The sequence below is a fragment of the Bactrocera tryoni genome, chromosome 3 (assembly GCF_016617805.1).
Source record: "Bactrocera tryoni isolate S06 chromosome 3, CSIRO_BtryS06_freeze2, whole genome shotgun sequence".
In the NCBI taxonomy this organism is placed as follows: Eukaryota; Metazoa; Arthropoda; class Insecta; order Diptera; family Tephritidae; genus Bactrocera; species Bactrocera tryoni.
In genome coordinates this window covers 6,613,516-6,640,398 of record NC_052501.1, presented here as the reverse complement: position 1 = coordinate 6,640,398, position 26,883 = coordinate 6,613,516, and the positions used below count along the sequence as shown (strand labels likewise).

At 36.5% G+C, this 26,883-nt stretch overlaps 1 protein-coding gene across 1 annotated transcript in view; it reads right to left on the bottom strand.

The window, feature by feature from the left end:
- The window catches only part of LOC120773048, a 90,279-nt gene that overhangs the window by 22,813 nt on the left and 40,583 nt on the right, over positions 1-26,883 (bottom strand). Inside the window, exons 5-7 of the mRNA XM_040101979.1 lie at positions 5,011-5,162; positions 4,170-4,311; positions 69-218 (exon numbers count right to left, since the gene is read on the bottom strand). Coding sequence (XP_039957913.1) covers positions 69-218; positions 4,170-4,311; positions 5,011-5,162 — 444 coding nt within the window. The remainder of the gene's footprint in view (positions 1-68; positions 219-4,169; positions 4,312-5,010; positions 5,163-26,883) is intronic.

The following is a 26,883-nucleotide window of genomic DNA, read 5'->3' as shown; positions in this document are numbered from 1 at the left end:
GAAAAGAAAATTTATATTCTTATTTACGTGTATATTGTTCCGCCTGGCGCACTAAAACTGATATTTACCAAGTTCTTTACCTGCTGTGCCCATATTCAGTATACTAATCTCGCCAAAATAGGAACCTGCCTTCAGTGAAGCCATCACTGTCTTCCCATTGTCGGCGACCACCTGCAGACGGCCGCGATTCACTATGTACATCTCCTTGCCAACCTCGCCTGGGGGTGTGCGGCAGTAGCAAGAAGGTGGCACAGCGGGGCGGAGTAGTGTTGTCGTGTGTTGGTTGTCGGTGTGAGCGGTTGATTAGCACATTTGTAGTTGTCGGCAGATTAGAGAGATGATATTCGTCGGTCGATAGGTAGTGTGGTTGTAGGCAATAACGGTATTCAGTTGGCATTGTGGAGGATTAAGACGGGTTTGAGTGGTTTGTGTTGATTTCGGTGGTTTGCGGTGGTTGAGTGTTGAGTGTTTTGGCGATTGAGTTGAGGCGAGCGGATAACAGGCAGCGGCCAAGAGCCAAGTGCACAAGATGAGTGCATGACAATGCCAGAGATATGTGCCGTGGCCGGCGAGGTGGAGTCCCGGCGGTGACGTTAAGATATCCAAGCAGGTGATTTATTGTTGACATAAGTATAGCCCAAGGAACAGTTGTCGTTGTCATTGAAGTCGCAGTTTGCCGTTGTTTTTGTTGTTGTTTTTGTCGTGTGAATGCCAACAGACAATTCATTATCGTCATCGCCGTCGTCATTGAGGTGAACGTAAGGATACCGGTATTGGTGTTGGCATAAGAAATTGGCACGAAACATCAAACACACACATATATGAGTACATGTATGTATGTGTGTATATGTATGAGAATGAGTTGTGAGTGTGTGGCGTGTATGGTTTGACAGTTTGTTTGGCATGAGAAGTTCGTGACCAAAATGCAGCAGCGCGCAGTTCATTAGCCAACATTTCAGTGTGTTGTTGTTGTTATGAGTTCAATTGGTCGTGGTGTTGGTGCATGTTGTGTTTCCAGTGTGGCAGGACGTGCGTTTATAGACGATATCGTACGTTTTGGCACACCATTACAGTTATAGCCAATTTATGTTGTTGTTATAGTTGTTGTTGTAGTGGTTTTCATTGATGCGTTGTAAAATTTTCGTACAAATTTGGATTTTCCAGTGTCCGAGCAACGAACGAATAATGTTGCGGTAATCGTTGTTGTTGTTGTTGTGATTAGTTAAGGACATCATCGTCGTCATTGGCAAAAACATAACAGCAACAGACCAATTATTGTGGCGACACAAGCAAATTTCGTTTGCAAGTATTTTGTTGTTGTAGCGTGCGTTTGGTGCACAAGTGGAGATTAAAAGGTGTTGTTACGACGTTATTGTTGTTGATTTCATGGTTGTTGGAAGTAGAATTTGTGAAAAGAAAATCTTTGTTAATAAGTTTAAATTCCAATATAAAAAGCAGATATTGTAAATATAAACATACATGTCTACTATACAATATCTTTCTTAGGTACTGAAGATACATATATTATAATAATTATTTTATTAAAAAATAAATTCCTTGCACAAATATATAACGGTCCTTATCTACCTACCTAAAACTATGTATGTGAATCATTGAGGTAAACATACAAAGTATTCCAAGACACCGAACTATTCTGTTGAAAGGTTTTTGTATAATTCAAATATCTATATATACATTGTGACAAAAAAGTACTCAGAAATTGTAACTTAAACGTAAAATATTTAATTATGAATCAATATTTATTTTACCGCCTTCAAGGTAAGCTCCTCAAGATGTAGTATATTTATGCTAATGATTTTCATGAGACCTTTTTGGATGGCTTTCAGCTCCTTCAGCAAGAATTGAAAACTATTTGATCGACTGAAAATTGGTTCTATTGCGATGATTGTTGACTTGTTTGCATGCCAAACTCTAAACCCATATCTCACTGGCAGTTACAATGCTCTCCATGACCAGCTTGCTGTATTCTTTTTGAAACAAATTCAGCTTAATCGGAACGAGTCTAGCAAGAACGTGTTTCGTACCAAAAATATCCACCAAAATAATTCAAACGGACTCGCGAGAGATGTCGAGCTCTTGCCATCTCTCTAACAATTGCCTGACGATTATCAAGCACCATATCGTTCACTTTTTTAATATTTTCATCAGTTGAAGAGTTCGAAGGTCGTACAGCACGAGGTATGTCTTCAACGATCTCTCGACCACCTTTGAAGGCTTTGTACCACTCATACTTGTACGTGCTATTTTGTCACAATAGATGAACATGTCGACCATTCGAATAATTTATATCTAGCCTTGGTTTTTAATTTCGAAAAATTATTATAAAACTATTTGTGAGGCACTGTGTACTTTGAGCATTATTCTGGATTAATCTAAATATTTGAAGCCATCCTGGAAGCTTTATTGAAAAATTAAATTAAGTACAAACCCCAAGGTGGTGCCGTATACTATAAATTATTTTGAATAAAAATATTCATAATAATAATGAAAGCTTTAATTATTTTTTTTTTGAAATCTTCCTATTTTTTTCTACGAAAAACTGTCGACCAAACTCGTTATTTTTTGTTCAAACCGCCGCTATTTTGTCAAATTTCAAAAAAATAAAAAAAGGTTGAAATTTTTGGTTTAGGTCAAAAGTGCGACTGCAATCGTGGACTTTGTACAGGACCTTTTCTTTAGGCATAATTTCAACAATTTATTTAACTATTATACACCCAATAAATAAATATAAAAAAATCCTTACGTCTTCGTTATGAATCTATTTATTTATAAAAAAATTAGACCGATTAATTAATTTTAACAATAAAAAAAAATCGCGAAAATCAGTGATTTTTCGGAGGGTCACACTGAGACGATCCCTTAAGGCTTATGGTGGCTATAACGTCACTAAGGGATTATTGTATGTGATGTGAACTTAATACAAAATTTAACAATATGCTTCAGTTTAAATATTATCTTGTTTACACTGAGATTGCATTACTAAATGAATATAAGGAAGAGTCTCTTTAAAGATCTTGCTGCTGTATTTTACTCTCCCATCTAAAATTTTTTTTTAATAAAATCTGTATTTGGAGCGAAAATTGATGGGATTGGCACCAGGTTTATAGTGGATAAGGCGGATTCTCAGAGGCGCGGTATAGTGCACACCGAAGGCGGTATTGCTGCTGGGGAACAAAGTATTTAGCCGAACCACTATCAGAAACGTTGCAAGTCCGATGAATTGGCCCAAAGCGTGAATACCACCAATCCCGATTTTGATAAGAAGTTTTTTTTGCCGAAGAAGTTTAAGTTGAATGTGTACGTTAATAAAAAATAATAATCAAAATAGTGTTAATAAACACAAGACATTATTCAGTCATCGTTTCATCCTCAAAAAGTCGCTGTTTGGTGTGCTCATTAGTCCACATTTCTTCAATACTGAAGCCGGCCATTATTTTACAGGCGAGCGTTATAGAGCCATGACTAATGACGTTTTTAAGTCTGAATTGGAAGATATTGATGTGGACTACTTTTGGTTCCAACATAATTTCCTACATATTATATTACAGCCAAGGAAACAATCTATTTATCGAAGGACACTTTCGGATTATGCAATTTAACATCGCTGGACTAGTTTTTGTATGTAATATTGCTAAGGAGTTCAGGAAACTGTTGGAAGTTAAATGTGATTTTGATTTGAGGATGCTTTTTTATATATCTTAACTTAAGACTACCATACTTTTATAATGTAAGTCGAATCCTTTAGCTTATTGATTAATTAAAATTTTATTAAATATTATTAAATAACTTAGATTTACTAAAATACCTTTAAAAATAAAAACACTTCATTAAAATTAACAAACTAAAACTTAGTAAATCCAAATTCTGAGAAAAAAGTTTCAAAACCCCACACACAGAATAGAAAACCAAAACCAGCGTAATTTTATTATTTAACAAACGGCACGCGAACACGTTTAAATCGTCAGCTGGAACTCAAAGTATAGGCAACAAGCTCTCGTTTAAGCGCTAAGTATCAATTAAGAAATTAAAGCTTTGCGACTAAGGTACCAAATACAGCTAATTAACGACACATATGTGACTACCGAACTAGTAAACTGAATCTCTCTCTGTTTGTACATACAAGTATATGTCTGTTTGAATTCACTTACCCTTCCGGCAAATGTAGTCGCCGGGTGAGAAGAGTACCGGCCGCAGACGTAGCACCAATTCGCATAGGAAACCCGCTTCGGTATTTTGAAAAATTTCAACTCGCTTAAGTGTATCTAAATGGACGTTAATTGCTATTTCAGCCTGTAAGTATGCAATATACAGTGGAAAATTAGTTGGCCAGAGGGAAGAAGCAACAGAAAAATATTTGAAATTTAACAGCAAACAAAAGAAAAAAACACAAATGAGATGCGAAATGTGTAGTGAAATTTCGGAAATACAATTACCAACACACATAAATCAACTGAAATGCAGCAGCAATGTGTTTGCAAATGCGTGTGAGTGAGTTTAAGCGCCGGCATAAGCAAGCTGCCTACATTAGCAAGTCTATGCATGTGTGTGTGTGTATACATATAAAGCGGCTATTTGAGTCACCGGCAGGCAGTTGGGGCATCAAACAAAAATTCGAAAATTGCCAATTGCAAAATTTCCGATGCCCAATAACCGACAGCCGTGTCCGAGCCAGTGCTTCACTAAAATGCGAAAAATAAGTGCGTGTTCGTGTGTGTGTGTGTGTGTCTGTGGGTGTGTGCATAAGTGCGTTGAATGCTTTTGCCAACTAGTTGGTCATACACATTGGTGAAAATATTTCCGCCAGCAATGTAATGACATCAGCCATTCATTGGTGGATGCAGCGCTGAAGTGGCTGCGATGCAATTTCGTTGCTGTTTATGTGCCATTCTAGCAGTTGCCTATATATAGGCGCTTATGCTCGGCGCAAATGCACGCATATGCCTATATATGAATGTGTATGCATGGAAGTGTTGAGGTGTGTGTATTTACCTTTAATTTATCAGGAAGACAGGATACGGCTCGCTCCTCGTCGGAACATTTTTGGGTCAGCCACAGGTAATCGAACCATTTAATGACTTTCACCTGCAGATGATTGGGCACACGGCGCATGCGCATGTACGTTTTCACGCCGTCCAGTTTGGCTGCATTCACAGTTGTTTTCAATAGCAGCAAATGTTGTTGTTGCAGTAGCAGCAGCGGCAATGGGCACAATAATCGCATGGGCATTGTTGTAATATATTGATTTCGCATTGTTGTTTTGTTGTTGTTGTTGCATACGGACAAATTGTAAATCATTCAGCAGCGTGCGAGTTAAATTCAGGCGCATTAGTTCATCAGCACAGTCAGCCCGGCAGCAATCGGCAATACAATGCGCGCGTGTGTGCGTGTATAGTATAAAGGAAGAGAGAACATTCAATTAATAAATGGTATTAGGTGAGAGCTTTAATATACTAATATTATTAAACTTGGCGTAAAATTGTAGAGACTTAAGATTTTTACTATCTAATTTAAAGTATTATTTTATTGTGTTGAAATGGGTAAAAAAATTGTTGACCAAATCTGCTGTTTGAGAGAAGTTGCGATCGGTACAGAAATGACAAAGTTACATTAAACTTCGGAAAAAATTAATATGAGCTGTTCAATTTAACATATGTGTCTCACGAAATTCCGTATCCACATACGTATGATGTTTTTTTTTACTATATATTTGGTTTGAAATCTATCTGAAGACAATCAACACATTTTATAAATGTAAAAATTATAACAAGATTGTGCAGACTATTCAATATATTCTTCAATAACATAGTTTGCTATAAATATTCTTAAAACTGCTTAGAATACATTTGTAAAGTCCTTTCTTCTTAAGCGTCCAACATCCATACTGTTGTCCAGTAAATTTATCGCCCGTAAGTTTTTATAATTAGAAAGTCTATCTACATACATAGGTATCTTCGGCAGGCTTTACTGATTTCGCCTTTAATAAAAGGTACATTAAAGTCTTTGTGGATTTCGAAGTTAAACTTTGGAGGATTTCAATGTTGGATGTCCTCCCCGTCCCCCATAACTGCATTACAGGTAAATACGCCCATACTGGTTTAAGGATTGACTTTAGAGTCGAACTTTATTTTCAAGACGAAGTTGTGATCGCGAGCCTAAAAGTTAATACATTTTTTTTTGATTTAAATTTGAGCTGCTTTAATTTCTCTTTTATATGTGTCTTGCAAGTGAGTCTTCTGTCCAAATAAAGATCTAGGCATTTGACTCTTTCACTTTCAAGTATTGTAGAGCAAATTATTGTTACGGAGGGACATTTTTCGGTTCTTAATGTAAACTTTGTATGAACGGTCTTCTGTATATTTACTTCTATCTTCCAATTCTTTAGCCGTTTTTCGACTATATTACATAAGTTGTTCTTGTAAATGATGTGAGGTGTTATTATGGTTAAAACTTGTGGCAATAAATGCCATATCATCAACATAAGTTGCTACTTCTAAATCATTGATGATCGGCAGATCAGTTGTAAATGTTGTAAATAAAACGGGATCCAAGACGCTTTCTTGTGAAATTCCAGCATCAATCTAATACAACTCAGAAAATGCACCCTTTTCTTGGACATAGAATTAACGGTCACTCAAAAACGACTACATAAATAGATAGCAAGGCGCTGGGAGACATTTATGTATTTTATCGAAGTCATTTATTATTTTTAAGGAAAAAGTTTATCTGAGTATTTATAAAAAACAAGAAATAACATTAGATTCGTCTCACCGAAAGCTATGATACCTTTCACAAAAGAATTTCTCTTTCATAGGTCATATATGTATACAAAGATTTGTACCTTGATTTTGAATGGTCGGTTTGAATGGCAGCTATATGTATGTTATATTGGTCCGATCAAACTAATTTATTCGGTGTTTTAAGTAATAATAATGCAAAACTTCTTTAAGATACCTCGATAAATGAAAAATTGTTTACACAAGCACTTAAAACCGATGGTTCAGTTTGTATGGCAGCTATAGGCTATAGTGGCCTGATATCGGTGATTCCGACAAATAAGTAGCTTCTTTGAAAGGAAAGAACGTGTGAAAATTACGATATCTCAACTGAGAAGCAAGTTCGCATGGGGTCGTCGATGATTTCTGATGGATGTTGGTAAATTGGAGTTAAACCTAATTTATATATCCCGTTCAGGGTATAAAAATAACTTGCCTTAAAATTTGTATTTCTATATCATGAAGCTTTGATCTATGATACCAATCGTTTAGGGTGGGCTATGGATCATAGACATTGAGTTTCCTTCGAAAATTAAAAAAAAAGTGAATAGATTATGCTTAAGAACCTGAATTTAATTCTTACATAACTGAAATCGAATATATTCCTAATCTTCTTAAATACTTTTCTTGTCCAACAGTATTTTTTTCGCTGCTGAAACTCAAACAACCGATTATTCTTTTTGCTGAACGTGTGAAAAGCAACCCCAACAGAAACCCTTTAACAAGTACCTGGAAGAGATTAATTTCGAAGATAATAATGATTTATAACGTGTGATTCGAGTAGAAGTATTTTCGACAGAATAACGTTTACATATCGTTCAACTTTAATACGAAAATTCACGTTCTGTAAAGAACGTGCTTTGCGCGGTCGACATAACCCCATTCACAACATCAGCACTCATCCTTAGACCCAGCATTCATTATTGGATAATGCTCGACCGAATAGACCATGTTCAGCGCGCAGTCATCGAAAATTGAACTCAATAGATGGGCCATCTTAGTCGTAGCCGCGGCCAACATTTGAAAGAGATAATCTTTAATAAATGGGGAACCTCCAAATGGAACACCCTTTACAAAAAGCAGGAAAAAACAAGATAACCTTGATATTGAGCTGATAGTTTTGGCATCTTTTCATCGATTATTTTTACCTATGAATTGATTTTGCATTTCTAAAGTTAATTTTTCATTTAAAAATGGAAACTCCCTGAAAGAAAAGTTTTTCATAGAATCTACATTTAAATATAAAATTATTATCTTAGTTTCAGTCTAATAGTTTATTGTTCTTCTATTTTGTCTGTAAAATCAATTCACAGATCATAACGAGCAGAAAAAATTCGGTAAAGAGTCTATCGAAAAAAGATCTATCAACATCTGGCTAATTACTACTACTAATGATAAGGACACACAATTTCTCTTAGACACTTTAAAAATAGACGCAAATTCTGGAATGTTGTTATTTTATAAAAAAATTTCTTTATACAAGTAGGTTTACAAATTACCGCTACCTTTAAAAAATCTTTTATCTATCAAAAAGTGCAAAAAATCCACACATATTTGTCACTATCGAAAAATACTTACACATAAAAGTATATAAACGAAAAATTAATTGATGTAAATATTGAGGCGAACTGGTGACACGGCATCATTAACCTTTCAGTGTGGCTGAATAAATTTAAAGCCGAAGCAGTGCGCGTCAGCCACTCCATACTTAAATAGATATATATATATAAGATGTTATGTAAGGAACAAAAGTCAGAAAAGGACTTAAACTTGCTTTTCGCTTCCTCCGACACAACAACCAACACATTTACACTCAACCGTTAAACGCATGTATTGACTCACAGCTGCAGCCGCATCACTTCCCTCTCATCAGACTCATCACCGGAAATGTTGTCACAATTAAAAATTGACGTTATTGGACTGTCTATCTGACGCACGGCAAGGCACGTTGCACGCGAAACTTTTTAATGCAATTTATGCACGTAAGGCCCACTGCATACGTAGCCGGCCGCTTGCGATTACACCTTGTCAGGTGTAAATATGTCGCGAGATAAAAACGAAATAAATTTCTCCATTTCAACGTTGAAAATGCGAAAGTTGCCATTTTAAATGCACATCGCAGCGCCGCTTAATGCACTGGCGCTACGCTACTACGGCGCTGCTACTGCGCAGCCGTCTGTGGTGGTGTGTGCGGCAGCCGTGTTGATGTGTAAGTGTGAGTGCATTGTGCATGTAGTCGCGTAACACTTTTAAGCAGTTGCAGTGCGTTGCATAATTTTCTGCAACATGAGGCTGCATTTAACGGAATCTGATTTAAGGAAGGCAATTACTGGACTCTGATTTAAAATGACGAAAAATTTTAAATTACGAAAAAGTGCGTTGGTGTTTGTAAAAGTTATATTAACGGATAATTCTCCAAAGGGACATCACTTTGGCTTAATACAGACTTTCATACCACCTACATATATGTATTCATGATCACCATAATTAATAGAGAATTTATTGAAGGTTTTTAAAATACTTGATGTGGTAAAGGGTGCATATTTGGAGGTGTAAAACTTGTAACTTAAGTAAAATAAGAAAATTGTAATGAAAAATTCAGTCAAAATATATAATATCCAATTAAGTGTTGAACGTAGTTTCGAATATATGTTGAACACAACTATATACCTGTTATATAGACCATCTTGAGTCTGATTTTTAACCTGTGGCTAATGAAATTATAATTGAAATGTGACTTTGTGTTTGCTATTCAAAAGGGCAACTTTCGAAAAAAAAGTCTGTGTTTGTTCCAATGCCAGTAAATTTAAATACCAAACACTACTTGTGTTGCTTTGACAGATAGTTTGACAGTAATCGCTCTTGAGTGTCTAAACCCCCATGGGAATATCGCTGACATTAAATTCTATGTAGAGTGTAGAAGTGTTAAGCCACATTCTGAAAATTTAATTACTTCTATAAATGTATTGAATTGGAGATTTTTATACAGGGTGCAACACAGCCCAATAATATTTTGAACATTATCTCACTGACCCTAATTCAGACTTTTTACCCATTTTGAGTATTTCTCTCATAGTTTTCAAGAAGTAATTTTTATACTCTTGCAACCAATTGCTACAGAGTATTATAGGTTGTAAAGATTTTCGAACTTCCGGATGACTTTATCCTGCATATATCGGTCAATATGTGAGTTATTCCAACGAAAATAGGAAAGCGTGTTTACTCATAACAGTGTATCTTTGTGCCTAAAATAGATAAATTTCAGCGAAAACTTGGCCTATCCCCTATATGACTAATATCAGGTTTTTCGAACATCCGGCTGACTTTACTTTATATGATTGCTTTAACACCTTAAAGTATTTCCCTGGCTTTGATTCTTGCAAGTTGCCAGAGTATAAAATGTTCGGTTGCATCTGAACTTAGCCCTTCCTTACTTGTTTACTTGCGTTTTCGAATAGGTGGCAACCATATTGCAAAATTTATACAAATACATTTTTTTTCATCAGACTAGTAGGATGCTAATATTTATCAGTTGAATTAATTTAATTAAAAAAAAAAATTAAACAGATGGCAACTTCTTTTTAAATTTTCGTTGCAAATATTTCAAATTTGTGAGTTTTAGAGCAAATCAACACTATTTTTTTGGTCTAAGAAAATTTATTAATTTTAAATTTTAAACAGGTGGCAACACTAAATATTTTAATATTTACAGTAACCTAAAACTGCATGAGTTGACACTGAAACTCTAATTTTTCCACATAATTTGATTGAAATTAAATTTTCCGACAGGCAGCTCCTTAATTTCTCTTTAAGAATACAAGTAATACGAGTACAACGGACAATTAAAAAAATAATAATTATAATTTTAAATTAAATTAAAATTTTTTCTTCAACATTTGCATTATTACTTTCTTTTAATAGTTAGACTTTTCTCAAGAGCTAGTGGGCGTCGAATGGTCAACAATTTGTAGCTTTAAACAAAGTTTAGTTTCTGAGAAATATTTCAAACCCGAGTTAATAAAGCTGCACATGTGAAGCTTCTAAAAAACACAATAATATATATTTTTGAAATTAAATGTTCGCTCAATACATATACATACATATGTATGTATATTATAAAATCATATGTCGTGTGCAGCGCTCATCGATTGCCGCACATTTTAAAACTTTGACCATAAAAACACGAACTTTACAGCGGCAGACGAGGTGACAATGTATACGGACTCCTGCTAAATTCGGAAAATAAAACTAAAATATTTTAATTTGTTTAGACAACTAAAAAATTTGTCGAAAATCTAAAGTCGAGTGGAATTCAAAGCATTTAAAATGCTCGCAGGTAGAATAACTGAATTTTCACTTTATATTAACGGCACTTTCCGAAGCACAGGCTGTGCTGCACTTCGTGTTCGAGTGTAGCGGTGCACCAACTGTGAACTATAAACACAAAGCACCTTCTTAGTCGAGTATAGTACGCTTACAATCACAACCGTAACCACAAGTCGCCTCACCAATGTCACCATCAATGTCGCATCGCTCACCAGCCATAAAATTGCAGTCTTATCATGTTGTCGCAATTTGGCCATAATCCGAAGATAGTGAACAAAAGCGAAACACGACAGTTTGAATTGAGTTGAACGAGGCGCAACATGTGTTCGCGGCAACTGCAGAGCAATAACGGAAAATCACGGACTGCCGCAATGTGCAGCCAAAGAGCTTACCAGTCAGCAGTTGAGCTATATTAAACTACAATTTGTGGAGACACCCAGCGGCAAAAGAGGAGACGGCCTAAACAGCTGGCGCTGGTGCTGCCACTACAGCCACTTCAGTTGCTGTTTGCCACATGCCACAATTGCAATACAGTTCAATTGTTTGCAGTTGCCAGTGTCCGAGGAGCGAGCAGGAGAGCAAAATGTTGCAGTAGTTGAACTGTGTATGTTGAGTTTAAGTTGCAATGGCTGGGTCGTCTTAAGTGGCAAGGCATTGTTGTGAACCTTGTGGTAAGGCGGCCATAAAGTAAGAAGTTGAAGACACAACTTTTAGTCGCCACTGCGACAGCCGCAACAACGATAAAGTTTGCGGTTGCATTGAAGTCATTGAATTTTCGGGCTATGCAGCGCACCCGTGGCCAGAGCCACGACCTCTCGACCAGCGCAGCCGGGCCATTCAATGCGTCGCTTTTGTATTTAAGTAGTTGTACAAGTATTTACAATTGCCGCTGCGGCAGTTTGTCTTACGGATTTTATTGTCTCTGTGTTCGTGTTGCTCATAGTTCAATCCGCAGCTGGCTGCGTTGTTAAGGAAATTCCTTTGCAGTTACTTATAAGTATTTATGCTGCCTTCATAGCCAAGTGGCTTCGTAAGCACAAAATAAGCCAGTTCGTGGCATTAAATGTAAATATGTATAATATATAGCAGATATGTATTTATGGTTGTTTGTGAGAGGGATTTAAATTTGCTTATTCTGCAGTGTTTCCCTTTTATTAAGAAGGCGATTAGTTAAAAAGAATATCTGCAATAATTTTGGAAAAAGTTCAGATTATTAGCATACGAAAACCCTGAAAAGTAGGCTAGAAAAAGTAACAAAGTATTGCAGTATTAAGAAATGAAAAAAGATAGCGAAAACTGCGAAAGCAAGTCGAGGATATTTCGGACCAAAAAATAGTCCTCGCGGTAGTTGTTATTGATACAATCTCTTTATATTTGCATGAAACTGGTCAAAAGAAATTTTCTTCAGAAAGACTTGACTGTGATCGTTCAGCTTGTTAGGTACCTACATATGTACTTCAGTGACCCGATATCGGCTTTTCCGACAAATCATTAGTTTTCTATGCTGATCATGTGTATATATATATCGGGTGATTTTTTTGAGGTTAGGATTTTCATGCATTAGTATTTGACAGATCACGTGGGATTTCAGACATGGTGTCAAAGAGAAAGATGCTCAGTATGCTTTGACATTTCATCATGAATAGACTTACTAACGAGCAACGCTTGCAAATCATTGAATTTTATTACCAAAATCAGTGTTCGGTTCGAAATGTGTTTCGCGCTTTACGTCCGATTTACATAATCGACCAAGTGAGCAAACAATTAATGCGATTGTGACCAAGTTTCGCACTCAGTTTACTTTATTGGACATTAAACCAACCACACGAATGCGTACAGTGCGTACAGAAGAGAATATTGCGTCTGTTTCTGAGAGTGTGGCTGAAGACCGTGAAATGTCGATTCGTCGCCGTTCGCAGCAATTGGGTTTGTGTTATTCGACCACATGGAAGATTTTACGCAAAGATCTTGGTGTAAAACCGTATAAAATACAGCTCGTGCAAGAACTGAAGCCGAACGATCTGCCACAACGTCGAATTTTCAGTGAATGGGCCCTAGAAAAGTTGGCAGAAAATCCGCTTTTTTATCCGACCAAATTTTGTTCAGCGATGAGGCTCATTTCTGGTTGAATGGCTACGTAAATAAGCAAAATTGCCGCATTTGGGGTGAAGAGCAACCAGAAGCCGTTCAAGAACTGCCCATGCATCCCGAAAAATGCACTGTTTGGTGTGGTTTGTACGCTGGTGGAATCATTGGACCGTATTTTTCAAAGATGCTGTTGGACGCAACGTTACGGTGAATGGCGATCGCTATCGTTCGATGCTAACAAACTTTTTGTTGCCAAAAATGGAAGAACTGAACTTGGTTGACATGTGGTTTCAACAAGATGGCGCTACATGCCACACAGCTCGCGATTCTATGGCCATTTTGAGGGAAAACTTCGGAGAACAATTCATCTCAAGAAATACGGACCCGTAAGTTGGCCACCAAGATCATGCGATTTAACGCCTTTAGACTATTTTTTGTGGGGCTACGTCAAGTCTAAAGTCTACAGAAATAAGCCAGCAACTATTCCAGCTTTGGAAGACAACATTTCCGAAGAAATTCGGACTATTCCGGCCGAAATGCTCGAAAAAGTTGCCCAAAATTGGACTTTCCGAATGGACCACCTAAGACGCAGCCGCGGTCAACATTTAAATGAAATTATCTTCAAAAAGTAAATGTCATGAACCAATCTAACGTTTCAAATAAAGAACCGATGAGATTTTGCAAATTTTATGCGTTTTTTTTTTAAAAAAAGTTATCAAGCTCTTAAAAAATCACCCGATATATATTTTTTTTTATGCGGTTTCGGACGTTTCGCACTCGATCCTAACAGAAATTTCCATGCCAAGGCGACTGATGTCAATTTCGACTGTTTCTCCTGGTTCGCCGAAGATAAAACTGACGAGATGTTTTGCAAAAGCCGTACTAGATGATTCTACCTCACTTTCAACCGTACAATTTTGACAACTTGTGTGCGATAGCCTTACCGCCTGAATATTAATTGGATAATGTCCAGAAAGAACTCCTAAGATTGCTCCAAGATGAAATCATCTAAAGTAGTTCAGTAGAGCTACCATGTTCTTTTCGAGGATAGCAGAAGCGATTGTGGTTAGCCAACGAAGGACGGAGATTGGATTCATTCTGTGGGCGATTTCATAGCGCAAAAATATCATCTTTGGCGAGAGTCCCCACTTCTTTTTTATGGCTCCTCTATAGCAATATCGGAAATTGTAATTGAATTCCCCGGGAAAATGATGTTTTAAAAAGAATGTATTTTGCTAGGACCGTCCTTAGTTCCTGTGCCAATTATAACTGCGATCCGTCAACCAGTTTGCTTACAGCAGCTCCTTAAGTCGGCACACCTCAGTAGTGTGTTGCGATTTTTACAATGGATAAAAATATCGAACAAAGAATTTGTCACAATCTTTTTATTTCTAACCCAATTTCGTATACAAAATCACTGTGAATGTTGGTAAAGGCTTGCGGTGATTATAAATACAACCCTATGAGTTTGACAAAGGCGCAAAAGACGGCCGAGAGATCGTTGGAGATCGTTCTGGACAACTTTCGACGTATCAACTGTTGAAAATAGTGAAAGAGTGAGAGATATGGTACTTGAAAATCGTCTGGTATCTCTCGCGAGTCCGTTCAAATGATTTCTGTAGATATTTTGGGTATGAAACTCGTTCTAGCACACTCGTCTCGACAAAGCTGAATTTTTACAAAAGAGTACGACTCTGACCGAATTTAAAGGCAAAAGCGGAATGAATATCATCGTTTAACTACCGTATTCACCAGATAAAAAGTGCTTATAAAAAAGGTTTCGAGGACTGGAAAAATCGTTTGCAAAAGGGTATTGCATCTGGTGGGATTACATTGAAGGCGGCAAAGTAAATATTGATCAATTGCTGGTTTACTTATAATTTCTGGTTAATTTTTTGTCTTAATGTATAACATTACTAATTAACACTAGCCTCACTAACATCGTTATATCAACCGGCATGTTTGTAGTCTTATATAGGTATAAGCGGGCTAGGTAGAGAGGTGAGCTTATTACAATATTATTTTTGATACTTGAGTATCTTATATATGTATTTACCGATATAATATATAAAGTCAATCATACGATTTGGTATATGAAGCTAGAAAAGTCATTTGTCGATTTTTACTATTTTTAATGAGAGATGGATGCTCGCACAGTGAATCAATGCGTCAAATTTTCCTGCTTATTTTAATAAAAATGTAAATGGCATATCTCTTTGTCGAGCCAACTCTTCTAATTTTCAAGTGATTCAATCGAATCGACGTTAATAAAAATATTTCAGGGTTCCGAACAGAAATTTCATTAATTTTTAATATTTATAATTTTTTATAATTTCAAAATTATTTTATAATAAAAGATAAATATTTGGCGCTGGTCCCCAATATACATATATCTATTCAACCCAAAACCGAAAAGTCACTTTATTACATTGCTGCAACACTTGAAATGCGTTTCATGCTGCATTTTTTGAAACAGCTTTAATTTCTCACGCCTTGTTTGCACTCCAAAGTATATTTCTCCACTTTGCAGCAGCAAACACATCTGACACCAGCGCATACATTTTAAGCGAAGCTACAACTTTAAAACACAACCACCAACACTTGTCTGACAAAATTGCTGAGAATTGTTTGCGATTAAATGAGAAGCTTTCGCAATATACCAGCAAGCAACGGCTGCTGGGGGTGGGGGGTAAGAATAAATAGCGGCTTAGCCACGTTGCAGCTCGGCACTAAAGCAGCTGGTGAATAAATTTTACCTTCCACAGCTATGTGTACACACACACACAGACACAAGTGAAGCAAAAAATAATTGTCACAGCACAACAACAATAGCAAACAGTGAGATGCGCAGATATAATAGACTTTTCCCAACTACGTTGATTGCTGGCAAACACAGAGAAATGGCGGCGCAATTGTTTTATTTTTCAACATTTTTTATTGTTGTGCATTTCATGAAAGCGTCTGTTGTCAGCTCACACACACACACACAAACACATTGGCAAACGTGCATGAAAAAGTAGTTTGCACTCATGCTGGATTAGTTGGAGCTCGCACGATAACTACGGCAATCTTTCTATGTAGTTCTCATCGCTTACAAATCACAGCCACTAAACAATAATAACTCATACGCCCCGGTGTGTTAGCCCAAATGCACTCAATGCACAAATGCTGCAGCGGCAGGGCAAGCAAGCGCCGTGTCAGTGGCTCGACGCTTTGTTTACAAATTCCAAGCGCCATGTTGTCTTTGACTAGCAAATGCTCACCCCGTTCACGTGGCTCTACGTGTCTCTACGTTGCTGGGGGTCGGCCCTTGTGCTGCTGCACTTTTTTGTTCGCTCAGTGCGGCATTTGGGTTTGGGCTCATTACCGGCTAACACCTTTTCCACCAAGGCTGGTGTTTCGGTATTGTTACGTGCATTGCGCTTTTTTTTTGAAAGTGTTTATGTGTGTATGTGTATGCTCTTTTATTCCCTTGGCATGCAGGTTCTGCTTGTTTTTTACATGTTTTAGATTTATTTTATCTGCACCCATGGCTCGTATGGGGCAGTATTACATAAATATTAATATGAAATTGTGATATTTATATTTGTGCATTGCTGAGCATTTTTAACTTTAGTCACAAGTTATTTTTTCCTTTAACCTATTTAACATTTGTTTTAGTTTTGTTTTAGTTTCATAGACTTTCTCATTGCTCTGCCCTTAGGCCTTTGTTTAGCAGGCTTTAAGATTAGGTTAGGTAATGTTTGGCGTATTCATGAATTGGTGTTGTACTTGCTTTCGGAGGCATAACTGTCCTTTGTGCACAGGCTTTATGTGTGCCAGGAGAATTGTTGCTCGACTGTTTGTATTACGTGGAATAAATCAGCATAAAATTCAAATATTTTTTTCATATTACCTGAGAGAAAATATTCTCCTTCTATGCATACATAAAGTAGGATAATTTATTATATGCAACTATCTATTTCTCTTTATTAAGGAGTATACGGTTTTTTTAATTTTATGGGTTCTTATCAATTTGAAAGGTGAATTTTGTCATAGCACTTGGAAAAATCCTCCGTCGTGATGGCCATCAGAGCCTTCTTCGATTCAGCTTTTATATCCTCAATTGTGTCTAAACGGTGTCCTCCGAGTGAATTTGCTGTAGAGCCAGAAATTACACGAAGGTAAATCAGGCGAATGCAGTATATTCATTCTTATATAATAACATACTCAGTGTTTTCGTTTATCAACGATATAGAAGTCAAAATGCACAAGCTTTCTGAACTTTCCACAAGACCTTAATATTCCAAGATTTTTTTTTTTTTACCGTGGAGTCCTCTCGTAGTTTAAACCAATTTAGCATAAAAATTGTTCGGGAATGCACTCGCAGAAATCTCTTGAGAAAACAGAAAATTGTGCTAAGTGAAATGAGTATATCGGCCAGATTAATGTCAATACTTATTCAAGATGATCTCCACATAAAGGCCTACCTTCAGTCAATCGTTTCTGTTTTTAGACAACGTTCTTGAAAAAAATTTACTCAGCAGACAGTTCAATATTCAGCTGCTGTAATGTTAATGCATACTCTCCTGCAAAGACGTCAGACCTCTTCACTACAGTAAAGAGGGGCTTAAAACTTGGACAAAATGGTACAGAGGTATGTTTTAGATGACGTGGTAAAGCAACTAAGCAATAATATTTTCGATGGAGAACAATGGATGGGTTAACACAACAACAGTGCTGAGTGCGATGAACTTAATTGTGGGTGTTACCTGATGAATGACGAATCCAACAAAAGTTATTCACGGACGAAACACTTAAAAGCAAATATCTGAGTTTTTTCAGCTGGAATAGTAGCAATCATACCACTAGAGCTACGCAGAGCTGTATATTCCGAATGGTATATTTTTTTGCAAATTGTCTTAAAAAAATCAGGAAAACCAACCGCCGAAGATAGATTACTCTTCATCACCACAATGTTAGCTATCACACATCGACTGAAAGCACTGCATTTTTGAACACTCGAAACATCGATTTGATAAGCCAACTACCGTATAAATCTGATTTGCCACCGAATGATTTAATTTTATTTCCGCACGTAAAAAATTAACTGAGAGAACAACATTTATCGACACCTGATTATTTTCACTCATTTTTGAACAGCTGTAACTTTTTCACAACTTCTTTGAAATTAATTGTTTTTGGTTAAATTAAGCTTAAAATCTCACCTTTCCAACGCTATATGGTATTACACAATGTGATTGGTAGCACTTACAACTGCAACGACATCTATTGACAAAATACGAAAAGTCTTTTTCGACTACCCAATATGTATGTATAAAATTCTACGCCCAGCCTACCGTTGTTAGTGAACTCAACAACATTGTTTTCCTTCGCAGTAAACTGCAACATAGTTGCAGAAACAACTTTTATTACAAAAAGGCGAAGGCGATCAAAAGTCAGGCTAAAGAGAAATGGCACAAGCATCTGGGCTTACTCGCGTTTCCATTGCAATTTATGCGCTTTTAATGTACGCACTTCTCCAGTGAATGCACAAAGGTGAGCACGGCATAAATGCATAAGTTGCCGCAACTCAACTTACGCACGCACACACACATATACACAAAGGCATGTCACGGGCCCTGCCAGGCCGTCAAAGCCAGGCAGTTCGATGAAAGGAAAAAGTGCAAGTGCTGGGACATAAAAGAAATCGTTGCCATTTTCCCCAACCGAGCTTACAAGGTGCACGCTATCGATGTTGGCGGCGGCGGCGCGCTTTTGTATCCGTTACAAGTTGCAAAAGTTCAACGAGTTTCGTTATAGTCATTGTTAACCCTGAACAGCAGTAAACTTAACACATGCCACACGCACACACACGCACGAACATTGGCGCACTCAACAATATCACGTAACAATTAAATTTCTTACGCGAATTTGAGTCTTTTATTCCAATTTCTTTGCAATTCACCCCACTGCCTTTTCGCCTTTCGCACACCTCGAAATGGCTCTGACTTTATATATGCATGTATGTGTGTATGTGTGACCGTGTAGGATTATGCGCTGCTAAAACCCAATTGCACTTTGACTACTTTAACACTTGCAACAAACAGCGCTACCAAACACACATACGCACATATACAAGTATTCACTCACGCCATCCTTCGCATCTTGCAGTTATTGTTGTTGCCTATAACCTTCGATGCGTTCGTTTCCCAATGCGATTATCCTTTTTCATTGCTGAGCATGTAGAAGCGTTTCATTTATTATGCTGCTGCTTGTTCCTCCGTTGCTTAGTAGATCATTATTTGTTATAGTGCGCTGTTGTTGTTGCTGTTGATATCATGACTGCCATTGTTATTCGTTGAAAACGCGCCACCAATTGTGATTGCGTATGTGTGCGTGTTTGTGTGCTTGCAGTGAAAATTCTAAAAATAGCATCAACAATAATTTCTGAGCTATTTTCAGCGTTGCCTTCATCCTGACGACGACCTCACGTTGTCTATGTGCTGTTGCTCTCTCGCCGCACTGCCTGCCTCTCTCACGCCGAGTGCTGATTCCTGCAATGCCATTGCAATGGCATCATACGACCTCACAGACCCTGCTGTTGCTATAATCTCACTCACTTGCTTTTGCTCTCACTCTCTCTCTCTCTCTACCTTCTCTCTATTTACTTTTGAGCATTCTCCGTTTATTTTCTGTGACTTTTTTCAGTTTAAAGTTAAAGCATCAGCCAAACAGCAAACCTTCCTAATCCCCACAAGAAGTACGAGCACTTGTCTGCTGCCGCCTTAATACTCTCGTCCCCAATGTCCTTGTGCTCCGTTATTACTATTCATTCAACTTGTGCTGCAGCGAACGAATCGGGGTGACCGCATAGTGCCATGTAGGAAAGTGTTTTCGATATTTTTCATTTATTTCACTTTATTGTGGTTGATAATTTGTAAATTTTTATGTGATTTCTGGTCTATTAGTATTAGCAGAGTTATTAGTTTATACTATTTTACTAGTTTCTCCTTGAATCTCTTCACAAAAACCTTTTTTATGACCATCACAATATCAAGTTAAGCCTGTGATATCAATTCACTAAAGATCCACCTCATCATGTAATATTACTTCAACTTTCATATCCTTTTTTAATCATATGACCTTCAATCTTCTCCACTTTATCGTGTTATATCACAATGTCCCACATTCAAATTACACATTACTGGGTCAAGTCATAGATATATCATTACATCAAGTTATATAATATTTCATTCCATTACCCCAACATATGTCTTGTGTTTTATCAAATCACATCAATCAAAACATCACATACAGATAAATGTTTTTTTTAATCACATCGTATGGCACATTATCTAAAAATTAGAGTAATATTGCACTTGATAATTGTCACTATAATATGAAATTTTTTCATTATATGATTTTTAATAACTCCACACTTTTAATCTCATCGTTATCACCATCACATCACTTACATTGTAGTCTTATGATGATTAATCACATTACTCGTTTATTCTCATTTCATGAACTCAATTACATGATATTTTGCCAAAATATGATTTTTCATCACATCACAGGATATTTTGTCAAAATTTGATTTTTCATCACATCACATGATATTTTGTCAAAATATGATTTTTCATCGCATCACATGATATTTTGTCAAAATATGATTTTTCGTCGCATCACATGATATTTTGTCAAAATTTGATTTTTCATCACATCACATGATATTTTGTCAAAATATGATTTTTCATCGCATCACATGATATTTTGTCAAAATATGATTTTTCGTCGCATCACATGATATTTTGTCAAAATTTGATTTTTCATCACATCACATGATATTTTGTCAAAATATGATTTTTCATCGCATCACATGATATTTTGTCAAAATATGATTTTTCATCGCATCACATGATATTTTGTCAAAATATAATTTTTCAAATTTTAAATTATTTTATTTACGCAAAATTGAAAAAAATTTAAAAAACTATGCTTTTATAAATTCTAAATATAATTTTTAGTAAATCCACACATTATTATTTATAAAGAATTGCAATAAAAATTTCCCCAACTTTCGAACTAAATTTTTCGCAAATTATTCCTAGACACACGCCGCATGTTGCCAATCGATATTTCCGTCGCAACGACGCCGCCAACAGTCGCCGCAATTTCTATTTTTAGAATATGGGTTGCGCGCAAATACATCCATAAATACACACATCTATTTATATATATGTGCATCTTTTATGGCTTCCAACAGTGTGTGTAATAGAGGTTGCATGCTTTCGTAAGTGTGTATGTATGTATGTGCCTGTACAAAATTTCTATTTTTACTACCCATTACGATTTTCTACTACTATTTCCGTACGAGCGTCTGTTTGCGCCAATAACAAAAACACCAAAATGAAATATGTAAAGACATACGCACACACACAAATAATATATAAAATCTAACTATGCGCTGTACTAAGTTTGTGTTTTTCTTTTTCATTCTGCACTTCATGACGCTAATATCCTTGAAAAGTGCATTTCCCAAGGATATCATTGTCGGTGGATGGCACAAACAAGTACATATACACACACGCACACAGACGCCATTCATAGCATGCCACATATGTGTGCGTGAATGAGCCATACATGCTTGTGTTTGTATGCCATTACCTTGACGCGGCACATACCCCAGCAATGGCAATGCAAAGTTACTCATACGCTGCGTTCGCCGCAAGTGATGCTAGTGCATTTCTCTACATATGCGCATATATATGCTGATATATATGTATGGATGTGTGAGTGCCTTTGCATTTGCAGTTAAAAGTATGCATTGTATGTGGATAAGTGGTTGTTGGCAACTTCTTGTTGCAACATTGAAACACATTATTGACGGCTGCCTGGCAGGTAGGCAGCCTCAGCAGTCAAATAGGCAGGCAAGTTGGCAGGCCGACAAGCGGGCATGCTGCCAACCCTTGTAGCTGATTCAATTTAGGTGTTATTTCCTGACGCTGACGCTTTGTTTTCATTCCATTTCACTTTGCCGCTCTGTTTTTGCTGCCTCTAATGTATTTTTATTTGCAACTTTCTGCCTTCTTCTTCTCCTCTTATGCATACATAACTTTTGTGTGTTGCGCGCTTATTTGTGTGCTTTCTGATGTTGTTTACGCTAGCTGGCCCTCGGAAAATATCAGCAGCTACAGCAGCGGCGCGAATCTTTTGCGGGGGAGCGCACATATCAGTTGATATAGTTGGAACATTGTATTTGTTGTCAGGCATTTAAGCGCATATTTCGGATAGTAGGCGATAAACGACTTGGCAGCAATATTAAACAGCTTACATATTATGCAAGGAATAGCAGTAAGTGAAATATGATGCGCTGACAAATTTAAATACTTCGTGCACTGCACATTTATTATGATGGAAAAGGGTAGACTAAGCTTTAAGTATTACGTGCGATAGTATTAGAATAGATATTAATATTGATAATTCCTTCAACGTCACAAATGACAATAATTTATATACTTTTTTATTTAAATTGATCGATTTATTTAAAAGAATGCTATCGTGTGTAACCTCTTTATCTCTATATGGACCCAATGTCGTGGTAGTACAATTTCTTTTTTGGTACTGCCCCTAACAGAAGCTTAATTGAAGATAAAAATCTCGTTTCAAAGCAATGCGAATGCAAACTCAGAGCCATTAGAAATTGGTCCCAAAAATCAGCTTTTGAATTAATAAGTTTTATCTTAATCAGCTTCTGGCTATTAAAAATTGCAAAGTTGCAGTTAATGGGAGTATCAGAACTAAGCAGAAACCTGAAAATTTAGTTGGGAATATGCAATAAACTTGACTGAAGCAAATTTAGATGAGGTTACTGCTCCATACTCACAACTCCATACTCACGTGGGTCCTACGACGACTTCTTGATTTATTATAAGTAACTTCCATTGATGTGTTTGACTTAAAAGTGTCACCATGACATGAAGATCCCTGCCAAAACTCATAACTACTCCAAACTAACTGCCCCTCTTAAACATATGCTAATAGATATAACGAATAATCCCAGGAGAGGTGATTTTTTCAATAGCCTCCTTTTGACAGATCAGGCGTGAGTCGTGTCAAGCTGTCATGTTATTTTTGTTCAGTATTGTTTGGTATTCATCATGGCAAGACTTATGCTTGAACAACGTTTACAAATCGTTCAACTTTATTACGAAAATTCACGTTCTTTAAAGAATGGTCAACTATATCGCCACCCATCTTGAGACTCAGCCTTCATTGTTGAATAATATTGATTAAATAACCACGTCCCGCACGTAGTGAAGAAAATATAGCTGACTATGTACACGAAGACCGTGGAGAGTCGATTCGGCGGAGTTCGCAGCAACTCGAACTAACGAATGGAAGAACTTGACGCATTTTACGTCGTAATCTTGAAATGAAAGCGAAACAAAATATAGCTTGTGAAAAAACTTAAGCCACTAAACTTTCCTAAGCGACATCGCTTCGCTCAATGTGCCCTTGAAAAGTTCCAAGAAGATCCGACGTTTTCGCGCCATTTTGATGAGACCCATTTTTGGCTCAATGACAATTCTGAAGAGGTTCAAGAGCTGCCATTTCATTCAGCAAAAACAACAAACCACACTAATGGGTGGGTGGAATCATTGGTCCATATTTGTTCAAAAATGGCGATCTTCACTCCATGATGACTGACTATTTGATGACTGAAATTAAATCTCGTGCTCTCGGCGTCATTACTCACACATCGCATTAATCAATGGATTTATAGAGAGAACACTTTCGTGAGCGGATAATTTCACATTTTGAGCTGGTCGACCGGCCACCAAGATCATGTGATATCACACCGTAACACTTTTTCCTGTTGAGATATATAAAGTCTATGCGAACAATACTGCTTCGATCCCGGCCATGGTGCAAGAGATCACGCGTGTCATTCGGTAGTTACCTGTCGGAATGGTCGAACGAGTCATAGAAAATTTGATTAAACAGATGGACCATCTGAGACGTAGCCGCGGCCAACGTTTGGAAGAGATGATATTCAAAAAATAAATGCCAAATAATGTTCCTTCTATTAAATTTGAAAATTCTGATTTTTTTCTTCAAATAAGTAGGAAACCTCGAAATAGATCACTCTTTGTATACATTTTTTAATTAATTTTGGATTTACAAAGTTTTACAAATTGTATGTATTTTGTAGATATGAAAAATAAATTATATCGCACACTAAATACAGAGGTGTCACCACACAAAAAAATGACAAATGTTCTGGAAATTCAAAAACCACTTTAAGTTCACAGTTATCTTCACATATATGCTTAGATTTTATATTCGTTCCTCATATAACAAAATGTGAGCGATCTAGTCGAAGTGAAAAATAATTATTATTAATGAAAACAGGAAAAATTATTTTGCCCAAAAGCATTTTGCTACCTGCCACATTCATCACTAATCACCCGAGCATAGTTATGTATGCCGTGTTTTTCTGCCTGCTTAAAACCCTTAAAAAAATAACAAGAATAGGTGATTCACTCAAAAGCTGTCAAACTTATACACGCGCTTTTCAAAAGTCAGGGCAAACTAAAATTCGTATGGATTTAATTGTAGTATCGCGCTCTATGAGTCAGGCCGGGAAATTTTTAATTAATATGGAGAGCTACACAATAGTGTTCTATTATGATAGCGCTATGCTTATTGCAAGGCCGGTTAAAAACTATTTAGAAAAAAGCAGCTGAAAAGTTAAGATCTTATTAACAACCTATAAGAAACTATTTCGATTAAAATTAATCAAGTCAATTCAGAAATATATAATTTCACTTAAAAGTTCTAATTTTAACATTTTTACCCCGATTCACATTTAACCCTTTCGCATCTCCATCACTTTAGCCAAAAACGGCGATAACTTAAGATTTAATTTGTCTGATTTTTGGTTTAATTATAGAAACCTTGTGATGGTAAGTTTAAAAATGTTGCATTTCCTAAATAAATGCTCTTATAAATAATAGAAAATGAGAGTATTGCCGTTTATTCATTGTTTATATTTGTATGAGAAATCATTATTTTTAGAAGCAGTTAGTATATTAATAAAGCAAAATATCTTTAAATCCAGTTACCAAAAGTCTTAATCCAGCAAAGCATCTTTTAATCCTGTTAGTAAATATCTTTTAATACGGCAAAATATCTTTCAATGCAGTAAAATGTCTTCTCGTATCTTTAGTTTAGTTATCGATCTATGACGACTCCATCATCCTCTCCCTCAATACCGCTGTTGTCTTCAAATGGACATATCTGCAAAATCCTGGTGAGTGTAACTTTCATATCGTCCAAGATTAGCTTAACGTCTGGATGTTCATTTCTACGGCAATTTAATTCTTGCATGAACCTATGACACTGTTCACCCATTTCGTCAGCATCTGCAATTACTTGTAATTTCTCAAACTCTTCGAGAAGTTTTTGTAATTCAACTTGCGTTCTTAACTGATCCATTATGCTCCGACTTGTGTTGAGATTGTTCCGCTTCTACCGTAGGTTGATTTCGTTCTGAGGGAGAGATGCGAAAATTGTTCGCATTTTATGTGCTTGCCGCAGGTAAGAAGTTATGAGCGATCTAGCCAAAGTGAGGATTTATTTTAGGTTCTAAGAAATATGATGGCTGATTTTCGAAGGTCAGCAGAACTGAGATTTTTAACAATGCCTGTTTTATTTTGATTTTATGCTACTGTGAAATACAAAGGCAAATTACAACAATAAAAGCCTATGAATTGAAAAGACTATCCTCAGTATTGTTTACTGAGAGGCTAAAAACTGGCATGTCAGCGTATTTTCCAGAAATTTATTTTACTACCTGCCTTCTGCATTAATAGTCACAGCAGCGTAGTGACTATCGAGCTTTCCCACACCTGCGGAGAATTCTTAAAACACGAGCGGATTTCTCTGCGTTAGTAAAAACCTGTTTCTGCGTGAACAAAAACAAATTAACGCTCTTCATTTTCGAAAATCAGTCATGAACTTTAGAAACATATCGCAAAATATGTTTGAAACTTATAAAAATTTAAAAATTCTCCAGACTATAGAATATCTTCAACAAATGAGAGATTTTACAGTATACAAAATATCCTGTTTTATTCAATGGAAATTCTGCTTTCGTTTAACAGTAATCGGCAGAACTACTCAGAAACAAAGATAGATAGATAGACAAAGTATATGAATAAGCGGATGAAACATCTACACCAAAGTTATTTTCTCTAAATGAACTCAGTGATTTAATGCGTGAACAAATTATGAATAACCAACCAATTTACTAAAACGCTGGATGTGGAAGGATTTTGGTTTTGGTGACGTTTGTAGAAAATTTCCGAACGTAGTATGGAAAAGCTGAAAGGTGGAATATTTTATACAGCAATCACTGAAATATGCAGATTTTATCAAAGTTACGACTTTTTTGGAAAGTGAATCATAAAAAAGTTTTGTGCTGATACTCGAATTTATTTAAGTACCGCTAAATAACTAATTATGAAAAAAATGTGCGAATATGCTGGCAAACTGCCAGACTCTGGAAGCAAATTTGAGTATCGAGTGTGGCTGTCTCCGTAATAAGCTGGAGACATTTTCGTATAATTTTGTTATTTACAATGGTGAACAGAGAAAGCGATTCAACTGGGATCTAAAAGTGATAGAA